This window comes from Eucalyptus grandis, chromosome 1 (genome assembly GCF_016545825.1).
Source record: "Eucalyptus grandis isolate ANBG69807.140 chromosome 1, ASM1654582v1, whole genome shotgun sequence".
In the NCBI taxonomy this organism is placed as follows: Eukaryota; Viridiplantae; Streptophyta; class Magnoliopsida; order Myrtales; family Myrtaceae; genus Eucalyptus; species Eucalyptus grandis.
The window spans coordinates 9023810-9038892 of NC_052612.1; the positions used below are offsets into that span (position 1 = coordinate 9023810).

The following is a 15083-nucleotide window of genomic DNA, read 5'->3' on the forward strand; positions in this document are numbered from 1 at the left end:
GGGCGCGATCTCCTCTGCTTCTCCCTTTTTCAGTTCCTTTCTCTCCTCAGCTCTCTCGGGTCCCCTCTGTGTTGCCTCTGGTGGAAGTTTTGGAGTGGGAAAGGAGGCGCAGCGGCGGGCTGTCGGCCATGTGGTGGCTGTCTTTTTGGTGCTGCATGTGTTCTCCTCCCCCCGCGTACTTCTGTTCTTTTTCCATTTTATGCTTCTGTTTTCCCTTTTGCAGGTCGCTGTCCTACCGTGCTAGCTGTCGGCTAGGCTGATCCCGACCCGCGGATCACACTGGCCGCCTGCCATCCCAATCCCCCTACTCCTCCATCGCTGCCCCCGTCTGTTCTCTGTCTTCTGCCTATGGAGGTGTTGCAGTGAAGACCAAATGGAGGGAGAAGACCCTCGTTCACAGGCTGGGTTTGTGACATCTTGAAATTCGATCATGTTTTCGATAAAGTGAAATGGGAATTTCGTCGACGTGCTTATGGTCCTTTTCTCCGAGCCGATCACTCACGAGTTAACTAACCTATTGGGTGAAGCCGTTAAGGGATGTATCTCGGTAAAATCCCTAAAAGCTACTCAATTGGTTGGATTGGACTAAAATCGCGTTTGATCGATTCTAACCATGAAATTTAATTTGGTTTCGGGAATCAAATATTCGAGCGTGTCACACCATTTTAGGATCTCGTTTCATCGTCCGTCAAATTATTGACAAGTCCAAAATTTCAAGAAAGAAATTATCGGAGGAAAAAATTGAAGATTGGAAGAAATTAAAAAGTGAAAGAGAAATGAAAAATAATAATGGTAATGAGAATAAATAAAAATCTTATTATTTTTATTATTTTCTTTCTTTTTTTCTCTTTCTCTCTCTCCCTTTTCTCTCTCCCATCTCCCCCACGTGACCTTTTCTCCTTTCTCTCTCTCTCCTCCGTCCGAAACCCCCTCCCCACGCCCGACCATTCCCCCTTTTTGCCTCTTGTCGGTTCCCACTTTGCCTCTTTGTCTCTCTCTTTTTTCTTTTGACTAGTCAAACCCTCTTATCTTCTTCTCTCTCTCTTATCTCTTCTTCTCTCTCCTCTCTCTCTTGACACAATCTCTCTCCCTCCTTTTGTTCGAACAAACAGAAGCAGAAGCAGAAGCTAAAGCGAAGATAGTAGAAACAGAAGCAGCTCGCTTGAAGATTGGAGCTGCTGTTGCCGTCACACCGGAGCCAGACCGCCACTTGCCCGTCGCCTGTGCGCCGCCTGCCCTCTCCATCGCCTAGGCGTCCTCCCCCGTGTGACCCCGCCTTTGCCCAGCCTTGTTCGGCCATCTCAAGCCGTTGTCCGGCCACCGTTCGGCCTCACTGGAGCGGTTGTGCGCCTCACCGAGCCAACGCCCGCTCTCCCGACTCCTTACCGCCCCCAACCATCTCGTTTTCCCCTTGTTTTGCACCTAGGTCAGTGACCCACCGAGTGGGTTTCCAGCAGCTTCGAGCTCGCTTTTGGGCCATTTCCGAGGCCCGAACTCCGAGCTTTGCTGTAGGAATCAATCCTCGCGCCGTCCCCGTCAGATTGATCTGAGTTGTGCGTGATTCCAGTATGTAATCTCACTAATCCCTGCTTAGTTTGCTAATTATGCTTAGGGGTTGGTTAGATTTGATTAAATGCAATTAGGTGGTTAGATTATAAGAGATTAGTGATTGTTAGACAATTGTGATGCATGTTAGACATTTTGATTAGCAAGTAGACATAGTCTACTATTTATTGAAAGCATCTCAGGATTTTTCCCGACCCTTAATGGGCTTCAATTAGACAATTCAGGCCTAAATTGGATTTTTAGTAATTAATTATTTATTTTCCGGAAATTCAACCGGGATGGCTGGTGACCAGAATTTCGTGTTGATTGTTGTGGCGCAGTCTGTTTATTTAATTGAGCTTTAAATTGTATGGAATTGATTTAAATTGTGAATTTTAGGGTATGTCATTATTGAGTTGATTTGATTATTTGATTGAGAAATCGTTGGGCATTGGTTGTCGGTATCAAAAGTAAGTTGGTAATCACCTGAAAGAAAATATGTGGGCTCGGAGAATTGGAATATCACCTGGAGAATGCACGTGAGTTCGGTGGTTGAATATGTCATCTTGGCAAAGAGGCTGCCTAAGAGAATGCACGTGGCTTGGAGACTCGGTATGTCCTCCTAGAGAATGCACGTGGCTCGGTGACAGTGTATGGCATCATAAAAAGGGCACGTTGGCTCGGTGGATTGATGCATCACTTTGGTGAGATAGCACTTAAGAGAAGGCACATGGGCCCGGGCATCGTAAAAAGGACATGTGGCTCGGTGATCTGATGCGTCACTTTGGTGAACTAGTGCCTTAGAGAATGCACGTGGGTCCAGTATTCGAGAATGGCATCTAAAAGGGCACGTGACTCGGTGACTTAATGTACCACCTTGGCGAAGAGGTCGCCTTAGAGAATGCACATGGGGCCAAGGTTTGAGGCACGTGGCTCGGAGACTTGGTATGTCGTCCTGGAGAATGCACGTTGCCTGACTTCTAGATATTCCACCGTGGGGAATGATTTGTGTGACATGTAATCGACTGGTTCAATTTGTTTTGAGTAAATGGGTGCCTATTATGAATTGTACTGACTTGCAGGTGAGATTTGAGGCCAAGGTAAGTCCTTCGACCTCTGCGTGTTTAGGCAGCCTATAGTATAATGGTTTACTAATCGGGCCTTAGTGGGGCAGAACTTGCTGAGACGTAGTTTCATCCTGGTTGTGGGACAACATTTCAGGCCCGTAGATGAACCCGAGGAGGAGGAATCGGAGAAGGAGAACACTGAAGTGAAACCTGAGGAGGAGAAAGATTTTTGAAGAAGAAGATGATTCAGAAAGGGATCCTGAGTATGACCGGATGAGGACTGAGGTCCCATCCTCTTTTGGGAATCCTGTTTTGATGTGAATAGAGTGAAATTAGAAAGTCATGAATAGTTTTGTGAAGTTCTTTGAGTTATGCTCTATATAAAAGTATGCTTGTGAATTTCAATATGAAAAATATGGCCTTGCTTTTCTATCTCATCAATTTACTGTTTGGGGATTTATAACTACTTCCACATGTGCTTAATAAAAGAAACGGTCGGCGATACATAATCCTGGGATATCGCATTATAAAATCGACCAAGTAAAAGGATGTGTGTGTGCCCGAGGATCAGGGCGTGATAGGGTTGAAAGGGAAAATGGGCTAGGCCGGGCCCAAAGCATGGGAGGGAGGAAGAGAAAAGAAAGGGGCACGAGCCGGGCCAAAGCCAGTCCGGCCCGACCCGATTTTTTCATTTTTGTTTTTTTTTTGGGCTAATTCTTAACTTTGTACACAATTAAGTCCTAAATAAAATTGTAAAATTTAGGTGTCAACACACCTACTAAAGCAATAGATAGAGGTTCACCAGATCCTCTTCTACGAGTGTCTTCACTCAAAATTAAATCTTGAACCCCATCAAACGTCAAGCTCGTTGACTTAAAGGAATTACTAACAGTAGTATTCCAACTATCATGCAATTTGGATAACAAAATCAAAGCATATACCTCATTTTCAAAATTAGTCTCAATTGAACTTAATTGACTAATAATTATATTGAATCCATTGATATGATCAAAGAATCATGCACTTTCGATCATCTTTAAGTTAAACAGACATTACATCAAATAGACCTTGCTCATCGCAGAAGGCTTCTCATACATATCCGACAAGCATCAAATTCGCAATGATCTTCTCCTTCATGAAGTTAAATGTAACATTACGAGCTAACGTTAGCCAAATAACACCCATTTCTTGTCTATCCAGCAATTCCCGGTCAATTTGCTTCATCATCTTTGGCCTCTCTCCAGATAGAGGCAAGTGCAGTTTCATTTGATAGTGATAATCCTCAATTTGCATATTTTAGAAACCAAAATCATTCCCAACAAATTTGTTGATTCTCACTTTTCTTTCTCTAGTCACCATCAATTTACTTCAACTCAGTCAAACCTTGCTCTAATACCAGTTGTTAAGAAAAGCAAGCAATTGAACAATAAAATAAACAGAACAATAAAATAAATCAAACACCAGATTTATGTGGTAGAGACCTACTTTCACAGGGAGAATAACAACAAATTTCACTATAAATCAAGCGATACATAGAAATTACAACCACACTCAAGTCATTCAAATGCTCATGGTGTTTTCCAAGTCTCAATTACACTCAATAACGTACACAGTGTTTTGCTCAACAATTCACATCGCCGAATAATCTTTTAATCTCACGATGAAATTACACACAAATCTTGAATTCATAAGATTTGATTGACTTGAATTCTTATATCTTTTTCGATGTAACTCACGAATAATACCCACAAAATAACCCACTGGCGCTTCAATATTTCTCCGTGCCCAAACTACGGAGCAACCCACAAAATATATATTTATACTCGAATGCGCACTCCCTGAAAAAGTGCAACAATTGGTTAGAAGTAACCCACTCGCGTACTAGAAAAAGAAAACCAAATCAAAGTGGGATTCGGTCAAACCAAAAGTCTAACTTGGACTTTCGTTCCTTCTGCGCGACTTCATCCTGAATCAAGAAATCACTTGCATCAATATTCGGTCAACCCAAGTTCAATTGGACATTCCACTTTCGACTTCTTTGGGCGATTGCACTAACAGGGAAATACAAAATTGTGTGCCCCTCCCTTTAACTTTATTTCACAACCCAAAAGAATTTATGTATTGCTGGAAGACGTCCATAAAATATTCAATTCAGAATATTCTTATATCCAGAAATAACAAATAACCTCTGGTAAGGTTTCATTTATTGGGCTTAAATTCGAGATATATTTTAACAAAATCTATCAAAGGTGATTTCGCATTTTTTGTATAAACATAGTGTATTTAGTTATAAAGAGAGTTGCCCCAATGGCTACCCTTTCCTCATGGGAAGAGGAAGGTGGGCGTTTAATTCCCCACTTTCTCGGGAGGACTGAGGTGGATATGTTTAGTTTCATGTGTGAATCTCGACGAAGTACGGCAAAAGTCTAAAAGTGAGCCAAGAGTTAAAGTAGGGTAGACAAAAAAAATAATACTGAAATAAACCACATTAAAGTTGCAAAGTAAAAATAATACAATCCCCAATATAAACAGGTATAATTGCCAAGTCAAGTCACCAATAATGCAATTTATGCATGACTTCCAATGTACCAATAACTAACTAATCAAAGTAGTTTTAGGAACAGGTCTCACATCGCCCCAGCATGCAAAAGTGGGGTTGTACACCAAGCTCCATTTTTTTTTTCTTTTTAACATCTCAATTATTTAGTTGGGAGTAGACTTGTCAAATCAGTGCATTGGATTAGATTGAATGAGTCGCGATAGGGTCCAACCGAAATTAATTTGTATTAAACTATAATTTTAGCAACATATACCCAACATATGCCCAATCCAATCAAAACTCCAATTCTTAATAGCTTTTCTCCTTAAATATAGAAAATGACATACCAAATAAACTAACCAATTTTAAATAAAATAAACTTGAAAAAAATAGCAAATAAGAAATTACTAAAAATAATCCTTTTAAATAACTCACATTTTGAATGCATTAACAAAGTGACCTATGTCAATTTTCAGCAATCATTGTCGCACCGTAAGCACTATCGCACTGATGTTGTTAGAATTTTTAGAAATTAAAAAAAAATTGAATTTGTAATAAAAAATTAAGTTAGGAAAGGATCAAAAATGTTCTTCCTTCTTTACCAATTTTTTTTTTTTTCTTTAAAAAAAAAAAATGTTCTTCCTTCAAAAGAAAGAACATAATAGACACATGGAAGAACCAGAATTCATCCAACCATCTCCTATAAAATATTTCCTTCAATACAACGAACCTAGTATTAATCCATTTTTTAATATGTTGTGTTCTTAAGAGAGCTAGAGGTGATTGGACCTTTGCGCCCGTATTCGTAATTTATTAAAAAAAAGAAGAGCTGATTGAGGTAACAATTACCTCTCTCTCTCTCTCTCTCTCTCTCTCTCTCTCTCTCTCTCTCTCTCTCTCTTAATCGTGTGTTGCATCATCTATTTATCTAGAGCAAGGTCTAAATTAATAGGATTTCAAGTCCGTGGACCATGGACACGATTTCACAGCTCGCAGCTTTTGAACACGAGATGGCCCTCAATTATCGATTTTTCTATATATGTGTTTAAAGAAAACCAATTAACCATCTAAAGACAAAGCTTAGTCAATATGAAGTCTTCTTCATGCTCAACTAAAAGGGGCCACAATGTATATTAACTGTCGCGACCTAATTTTTTCGGGTTCATCACCTAAAACTAGGTTAATGGATTACTAAGTCTTTAAGCTTAGCTCGGGCTCTCCCAAGCCCATACCAATTCGCGACTTATGTTTAAATTCTTAACATGCAAATGATTTTCAATCAGGAGTTGCCACTAATCTATTTTTGGTGGATCGATTAGAAACCAAGTAAAGTAACGGGAGATTTACTTTACTCCTACTAACCAGAGATTTATGCGTTCGGGGACTTGGTTACTGTCCTATCCTAGTGCCCTTTCGGTACCTTTTTATTTCATTTTTAAAAAATGTTTGGCAATTGAATTGATTTTAATTTAACTTCCTAACATGTGAGGTGATCATACATGTGCGCATACCACCAATTTAACACTCAAGAAAGCAATTAAATATTGCAAAACATACCTAGGAGCAACGAAAACATCTGCATTGTTAAATCAGAATTCATCGGTAGCTAGATATGATTTCTAATTAACACGCAATTTCAATTTTTGTTTTCACTTTATTTAATGAAAATCATGACTTATGCAATGCATGTTAATAATCTAATATCACATGGCATAAGTCATGATTTTCATTAAATAAAGTGAAAACAAAAATTGAAATTGCGTGTTAATTAGAAATCATATCTAGGGCTACCGATGTGAATTCTGATTTAACAATGCAGATGCTTTCTGTGCTCTAGGTATGTTTTGCAATATTTAATTGCTTTCTGAGTGTTAAATTGGTGGTATGCGACATGTATGATCACCTCACATGTTAGGAAGTTAAATTAAAATCAATTCAATTGCCAAACATTTTTTTAAAATGAAATAAAAAGGTACCGAAATGGCACTAGGATAGTCTGGTGTAACCAAGTCCCCGAACGCATAAATCTCTGGTTAGTAGGAGTAAAGTAAATCTCCCGTTACTTTACTTGGTTTCTAATCGACCCACAAAAAATAGATTAGTGGCGACTCCTAATTGAAAATCATTTGCATGTTAAGAGTTTAAACATAAGTCGCGAATTGGTATGGGCTTGGGAGAGCCCGAGCTAAGCTTAAAGACTTAGTAATCCATTAACCTAGTTTTAGGTGGTGAACCCGAAAAAATTAGGTCACGACAGTAACCAATCAACCAAATCCTACCCTTGCATCTAGCGAACCTTTGGAAGCACTTGAGTTTTTCCAAGTAGACAAAAATTGCACATTGGGCCAATAATAGGCTATACCTGTTGGATTGCACCTTGAAAGGGGGTGTAATTGATAAGTCAAAAGTCACCAACAATGCATTTATGCCTAACTTCCAACCCACCAATAACTAGGATTGGTGAATGTTCTCTTCAATTAGGACTTTTGCAAGTCAATTTCTCTTTTTGAGTAATGTGTTGCACCATAGAGATGAATGTATCATTAGCGAAGTTGAAAAACATGGAAACTTACGGTGGCCACCAAATTGCCAACCACTTTAAGCGATGACCTATGAAGACATTTCAGTGGATGATGTTCTTTTTTTATTTTTTATTTTTTGGTCGGATAGTGGATGATGTTCAAAAGGACTATATTGCAACTTTTCAAAAAGATATAGGATTTAGATGGTGTTTCTTGAATGGCTATTAAGTTTACTCATTGATTAAGTAACATTATGTGAAAATTAGGTAAACAAAAGGAAAGAGGGAAAATTGTCCAAAAAGTCCAAAAGCTATTATATTTTTACCAATTTAGTTCTAAACCATTTTAATTTGCCAATTGAATCATAAACATTTTAACATTTTGCCTATTGAGTCCATCCAACCAATTTTGCTTGAAAATCGTTGACGTAAGCGCAAGTATTGACATAACAAAAAAAAAACTTTCTTTTTTTCCTTTCATTCTTCCTCTTCTATCCTAAGTGTCCAATTTTTCAAAAAATGGCACTTAAGTGTACTTTTTGGAAATTTTGGCACTTATGTGTCACCCTACCAAGTTGTGGCTTGCAGAATTCTTCTACCAACTAATTCCCCTTAACCTGGAGCCTCGAAAACCCTTCTTGGTGGGTATTTCATTTTGAGAGAATTATTAGAAGAATATTAACATTTTTGTTGGAGAATCTAACATCATAAGTTAAGCGAGAGAAAGCCAAATCCTAGACAAGAATGCGTGTGACATCGCAAATTTTCAACCCTGTCTTCTACTGAATAAATCGGGCATTTCATTGACGCGTCTATAGGGTTATTCTCAGAGCCGATCACTCTCGAGATAACTAGACTATTTGGGGAAATTATTAAGGAATTTTAAGGCAATAGACTTGAGAACTCGATCAGGAATCGGCTTCTGACCGTGTCCATCTTTAGAGGTCACTACGGCACGCTTAAAAATCGATTTGAAATCGAGATAGACTGGATCGATAGAGATATGTGACTAATCGTGGGTGACACCACCGAATTAGAAAATTCTCGTCGGCCGACACTAGACTGATTTTCTTATTATTTTGGTACCACGTGTCCGTAATTGAATCCTCGAGATTTTCACGACAATCAAGAGTCGCCATTGAGTCGAGTGGGTTCATAGTGGCTCGAAGAAAATCGACCACGGGTCATTTGCCATAAAAGTTCTGAAAACTACCCGATAGTCTAGGTCACGCTAAAACGCGCCGAATGAAAATTAACCGCCAATTCGAGTCCATTTCAAAATTGAAGTTTTGGCCATGTCACAATAAATTTTTGGAGCATCGACTCTCCCGAAGATTTTCGGAGATTCGGGAAATTTTACGGAAATTGGGTTCGGACGTCGCGGAAATTTGCGTGTTCAGATTGGCTAAATTAATGGGAAATTTGACTTTCGGGTTGAGCCTGTGTGTGTCGGAGATTTATAGAAAATTTCTTGGGATTTTTCTACATCAAAATTGGACCTCAATTTGGAGAGATGGGAGTCGAAATTTAATTCGAGCTTAGTTAAAATCGAACCTTAAGATGGGGGTGTGCATCATTGGCATCAACTTGGATTTTGGTGGATTCTTGAATGAGGAAAACGCAGAGACGATCAATGAATGATCAATTGAATTTGTGAGATTCAAATTGAGATGAATCAAGAGAGAATGGCAAGAATTTAAACCATCTCTCCCAAATTCAATGTACCCTACCTACCACCACAACATTTGAATTATTTTTGAGCTAAGAAGAGTGCGTGGGGGCTGTTGTGAGCCAAGTAAATTATACGTATAGAATGGTTTGTGAGAGATATTTGGTAAAATATCATGCCAAAGGGCCCCCACCTCTTCCTCATCCTCTTCCCCAAGCTGCCGTGAGCTGCTTCTCTTCCTTTCCATCTTTTTCTTGCGTGCGACACCTCCAGCAGCAACTGAAGAAGACCAAGCTGCTTCCTTCGAAAATTTTCCTTCGTCCGCCTGCTCGTCACTCTGCTCAGGCCGCGCGTCCACGAGCTGCCCATCTTCGGTCAACCATTCAGCAACGGAGACCGCGTGCAGCTTCCACCGAGCGAGATCTCCCTTGCCAGCAGCTACAACCGCCCTGCTCCACTACCGATTGCTCCCCACTTCCCTTTGTCTCCTGGCGGTATCGCTTCTCCATTTGCTCGGTCAACAACGAAGCCGCCAAGACTCCTAATTTGACCGAGTGGCCGTGCCTTGTTGCCACTTGGCAGCACCTGCGTTTGGTTCGGTCAACAAGCGGACGCTGAAGACCACCGAGGAAGCCCGCGTCCGTCCGCGAGAGATTGTTCCCAACTTTGGTCGGCCACCGAAACCAGCGAAATCGAAGCTGCACGCGTCTTCCCCAGCTCCGTTTTTTGCTTCAGTCTTGCCGCGCCAGCCTCAAACGAAGGAGATCCCTTCGTGCGCGCCTTCAGTCAGCAACCAGCAGGCCCACTCAAAGACATCATTTCGGCCCAGCAAAGAGGTTAAGCCAGCCCAAGAAGCCAGTCCAGCTCAGCCCATTTTCACAGCATCAGTTTGGCCCAAGTTCAAGCCCAGTTCAGTTCTGTTTTAGTCTTCAAGCCCAGCCCAATCCAAGTTCAGTCCAAGGATTCCAGCAGGCCTAAGCCCAGAAATTTCTGCAGGCTTGTGAGGCTTTTGAGCCCAGCCCGAGTGTCCGCCGACGCCGCCGAAAGTTTGGAATTCGGCCGCCGTCGCGTCGCCGTCGCGGTGTTCCGATACCCGCTTTTGATCAAGTGAGTTTTACTCACTAATGCTTTATTAGTTTGCTAATTATGCTTAGGGTTGGTTAGATTTAATTACATGCACTTAGGTGGTTAGATTAGGTTAAAACAATTAATTTAGTGACTTAATGATGCATGTTAGGTGGTTAGACCTAGCTATTAGCAAGTAGAAATGTTTGGTTATTTATTGAATGCATCTCGGGATTTTTCCGACCCGTTTCGGCTCCAATAAGGCAATATAGGCCTAAATTGGATTTTTAATGTTTATTTATTTATTTTCGAAATTTATTTATTTAATTATTTATTTTTCCGGAAATTCAACCGGGATGGCCGGTGACCGAAATTTCGTGCCGATTGTCGTGGTGCAGTCCATTTATTTAATTGAGCTTCAATTTTTATGGAATTGATTTAAATTGCAAAAATTTAGGAATTGTCCTAAATTGTTTGTTATTGAATATTTGATTGGTAATGGCTAAGCATGGATATATAGCGCCGCACGTTGATGGGCTATATAGTAGGGAGAATGGTGAGACCAATCGGGTACGATATTATTGGACATACGTGGTTCGGTGATTGGGAGTATCACCGCGAAAACGGCGCCTTAAAGAACGCACGTAAATGACTTATAGACAAACGTGGTTCGGTGGTTATGGGAATATCACTAGGTGAAAACGGCGCCTTAAAGAACTCACGATGTTGTCTATAGCCGATGTCACCTTGGCGAAACGGCACCCTAGAAAGGACACGTGGTTCGGTGATCAAGGTTATCACTCAGGTGAAAACGGCGCCTTAAAGAACGCACGGTGTCGGTGATCGGTATGTCATTGGCGAAAACGACGCCCGAGAAACACATGTGATTTGGTGAATGAGTACACCACTGGGAAATCGTGGTATGAGTGGGAATGACCTAGAAAGGGTCTAGCTAACATGTAATCGACTTAGTCGATTGACCAGTGCTTGATCGGATGACGTGAATTATTTGAATACTTGTGTTTAACCTTGAATTGCAGGTTGGAACTGAGGCCAAGGTAAGTCCTCTGATTCGTGTTGTGCTTAGGCAACCGTATGGCGTATTAGTTTATTAATCGAGTCTTAGTGGGTAGGACTCGCTGAGACGTGGTCTCATTGGTTATTGAATAACCATTTCAGGACCCTGAGGAGAAGCTAAGGAAGAGGAACCTGAAGGGGAGAAAGGCTTTTGAAGAAGAAGAAGATCCAGAGAGGGATCTTGAATATAACCCGTATGTGGATTGAGATCCCATCCCTTTTTGTGAACCCTGTCTTAGTATAGATAGGTGTGAGACAAGTATGTTGTGAATAGTATTGTAAATATACTATGAGTTGTGCTGTTAATGAAAGTGTGGTTGTGAATTTCAATATGAAAAATATGGCCTACTTTCCTATCCCATTGTGTTATTGTCTGGGGATTTATAAATGCTTCCGTATGTGCTTAAATAAAGAGAGGGTCGGCGATAGATAGTCCTGGGATATCGCATTTTAAAATCGACCAAGTAGAAGGATGTGCGCGAGTCCGAGGATCGGGGCGTGACATCCCCTTTTTGTGGTATCAGAGCGAAGGTCAAGATTGGAGTGATAAGGAGCGTTGACCATGGGATAGTTAGTAGGAAAGGCTTTTAAATTCATGCTGGTGCATGTCTGTGTTAGCTGAGTGCTAAAATTGTTTGTTATTTGAATCGCTCCGCTTCTAATTCAGTGTTGAATTGGAAGCAGGTGTCAGTTCTTTAAAGCGACACTATGACCGATCAGGAGCCGAGGACTCCTGCAAAGAGGACCAGTAGGGCCGTGACTCGGGGAAGAGCGCCGACTAGAGTCGGTACCCGAGGAGGCCGTGGTCGAGCGCCAGCACACGCTAGCGCGAGTGGAATGATTCCACCTGTTATAGATGCTAGGGTAGCACCATCTCCTGTTGGTGCTGGGGTAGCAACCCCGAGTGAGCAAGGATCGGTCGGAATCAACCAAGCTCTAGATGCTATGCGGGAGATAATGGGGCAACAGGCCCGAGATCAGACTGCCGCCTTTACTGCCGCTGTTGGAGCCACCGCCACTGCTGCTGCCAATGCTGCTATTGCTGCCGCACGCTCTGCCGCCGCTGTCCGCCGCACGTGCCACGGCTCAGGCGAAGGTCCACCCTGGAATAGTGGTCGGGAATGCACCAATTCATCGCTTGGTAGAACAATTTCTGAAGTTGAATCCACCTCGCCACGGGATCGGAGACCCCGAAGCGCTACTTCATGGATCAAGAAATTGGAGAAAGCTTTCGCACTGCTAATGTGCAATGAGACTGAAAAGGTACTACTTGCAACTTACCAGCTGGATGGAGTTGCGGATACTTGGTGGAAGACAACTCGAGGAACCATATTCCCGGAAGGCGTTGTTCCAGAGTGGAACACCTTTCTCGAGGCTTTTAATGTTAAATATTTCTCAGAAACTGCCAAAGAGGTGAAGATGGCAGAATTTCAACGTCTTCGCCAGGGTTCCCTAACCGTCGATCAATATGAAGCGAAGTTCGCTGAACTTTCGCAGTATGCTCTTGAATTAATTGCGAATCCAGTAAACCGAGCGAGGAGGTTTAGAGAAGGATTCAAGCCAGACTTAAGAAGTACATTGGTTTCCCTGAACTTGAGGACTTATAATGATCTTTATGAGAGAGCCCAAATGATCGAGAAAGATCAGAATGACAGAGCTGCCTTGTCGGGGTCGAGATTTAACTCTAATCGAGAGAATATTCGTCAGGGAAAAAGACCCATGCCCGAGGAGCGGATTCAATAGACAGATGTCCAATAACACGGGTATATGTCGCTTTTGTGGAAGGCGACACGGGACAGCTCCATGCCCAGCCAGGACAGGAGCCTGTTTCGAGTGTGGCCAACAGGGCCACATCGCAAGGTATTGTCCCAAGAAGCAAAGAGGACAACCGCAATTGCCACCGCCACCACCGAGAGGACAGATAAGAGGGTATGCCCCTCAGAATGTGCCGCAAGGAGGACAGCAGAGACCTCCAGCTCAAGGCACTGTGTATGCAATCACACAAGGTCAAGCAGAAGCTGCGCCTAACGTGATAACAGGTATGGTTTCGCTCAACGACCAACCTGCTTATGCTTTGTTTGATCCGGGAGCAACTCACTCATTTATTGCTGAACAAGTATGTTAAGTTGATAGAGCCGATCCTATATTATTGAGTCGGCAATGTGCATATCTACACCCTTGAAAGATAAAGTTATTACCGCTTTGGGTTGTTTGGGGTGCAAGTTAGTGATTGGTGAGCGAGAGGTGAAAATAGATCTTTTAGTCCTAGCCATGTATGACTTTGATTTAATAATTGGCATGGACTGGCTCACCAAGCAAAGAGCTAAAATGGACTGTTATCGTAAAACGATTCAATTTGACCCGATAGAAGGGTGAGAGCTTCGAGTTTGTAGGAAGTCGGGGAGGACCCTCGATTGTCCTAATCTCGTCGCAAGAGACAACTCGTCTGTTAGACGAGGGTTGTCAAGGTTACCTGGCAACTGTCGTAGATACGACAGTTGAGGAGCTGAAAGTGGAAGACATTCCAGTAGTTCAAGAATTTCCAGATGTCTTTCCGAAGGAATTGCCAGGTCTACCGCCAGAAAGAGAGATTGAATTTGTGATTGAACTAGCACCGGGACAGAGCCGATCTCAAAGGCACCTTACGAATGGCATTGAAAGAATTGAAAGAATTGAAAGTACGAGATGCAAGAATTATTAGACAAAGGATTTATTCGTCCTAGCGCATCACCTTGGGAGCGCCGCTTTGTTTGTAAAGAAGAAAGATGGTTCATTGCGTTTGTGCATCGATTATAGACAACTCAACCAAGTGACCATTAAGAATAAGTATCCACTCCCAAGGATTGATGATCTGTTCGATCAGTTACAAGAAGCGTCAATATTCTCGAAGATTGATTTGAGGACGGGATATCATCAGCTGAGAATTAAGAAAGAGGATATTCCTAAGTCAGCATTTCGTACTCGGTATGGTCACTATGAGTTCACAGTGATGCCATTCGGGTTGACGAATGCTCCAGCTGCCTTCATGGATATGATGAACCGAATATTCAAGGAATATCTAGATCAGTTTGTGATCGTGTTCATTGATGATATCTTGGTCTATTCGAGAAGTGACGAAGAGCACGAGAATCATCTAAGATTAGTGCTCCGAGACTTTAAGGACGCATCGCTTGTATGCTAAGTTTAGCAAATGCGAGTTTTGGTTGACTCGTGTCGCGTTCTTAGGTCATGTGATTTCCGGAGAAGGAATCTCCGTCGACCCGAGCAAGATAGAAGCCGTGATCAATTGGCAGAGACCGACATCAGTGACAGAAATCAGAAGTTTTCTGGGATTGGCAGGTTATTACAGACGGTTTGTAGAAGGTTTCTCAGCGTTAGCATCGCCCCTAACTAAGCTCACGAAGAAAGACGAGAAGTTCATATGGACAGACAAGTGCGAGCGGAGTTTTCAAGAGCTGAAGGAAAAGCTGACTACCGCACCGGTACTGACAATTCCATCGGGTCCTGGAGGATTCGAAATCTATAGTGATGCGTCATTCAAGGGGTTGGGTTGCGTGCTGATGCAACATGGTAGGGTTGTTGCGTACGCCTCCCGTCAGT

At 42.1% G+C, this 15083-nt stretch overlaps 1 protein-coding gene across 1 annotated transcript in view; it reads right to left on the reverse strand.

Moving 5' to 3' along the window:
* LOC104455531 (MDIS1-interacting receptor like kinase 2) overlaps positions 1-1245 on the reverse strand; it is a 12190-nt gene extending 10945 nt beyond the window's left edge. The window contains 1 exon segment of the mRNA XM_039316318.1: positions 1111-1245. Within this exon segment, the coding sequence (XP_039172252.1) occupies positions 1111-1245 (135 nt within the window).
* Between the last annotated feature and the right edge of the window lie 13838 nt (positions 1246-15083).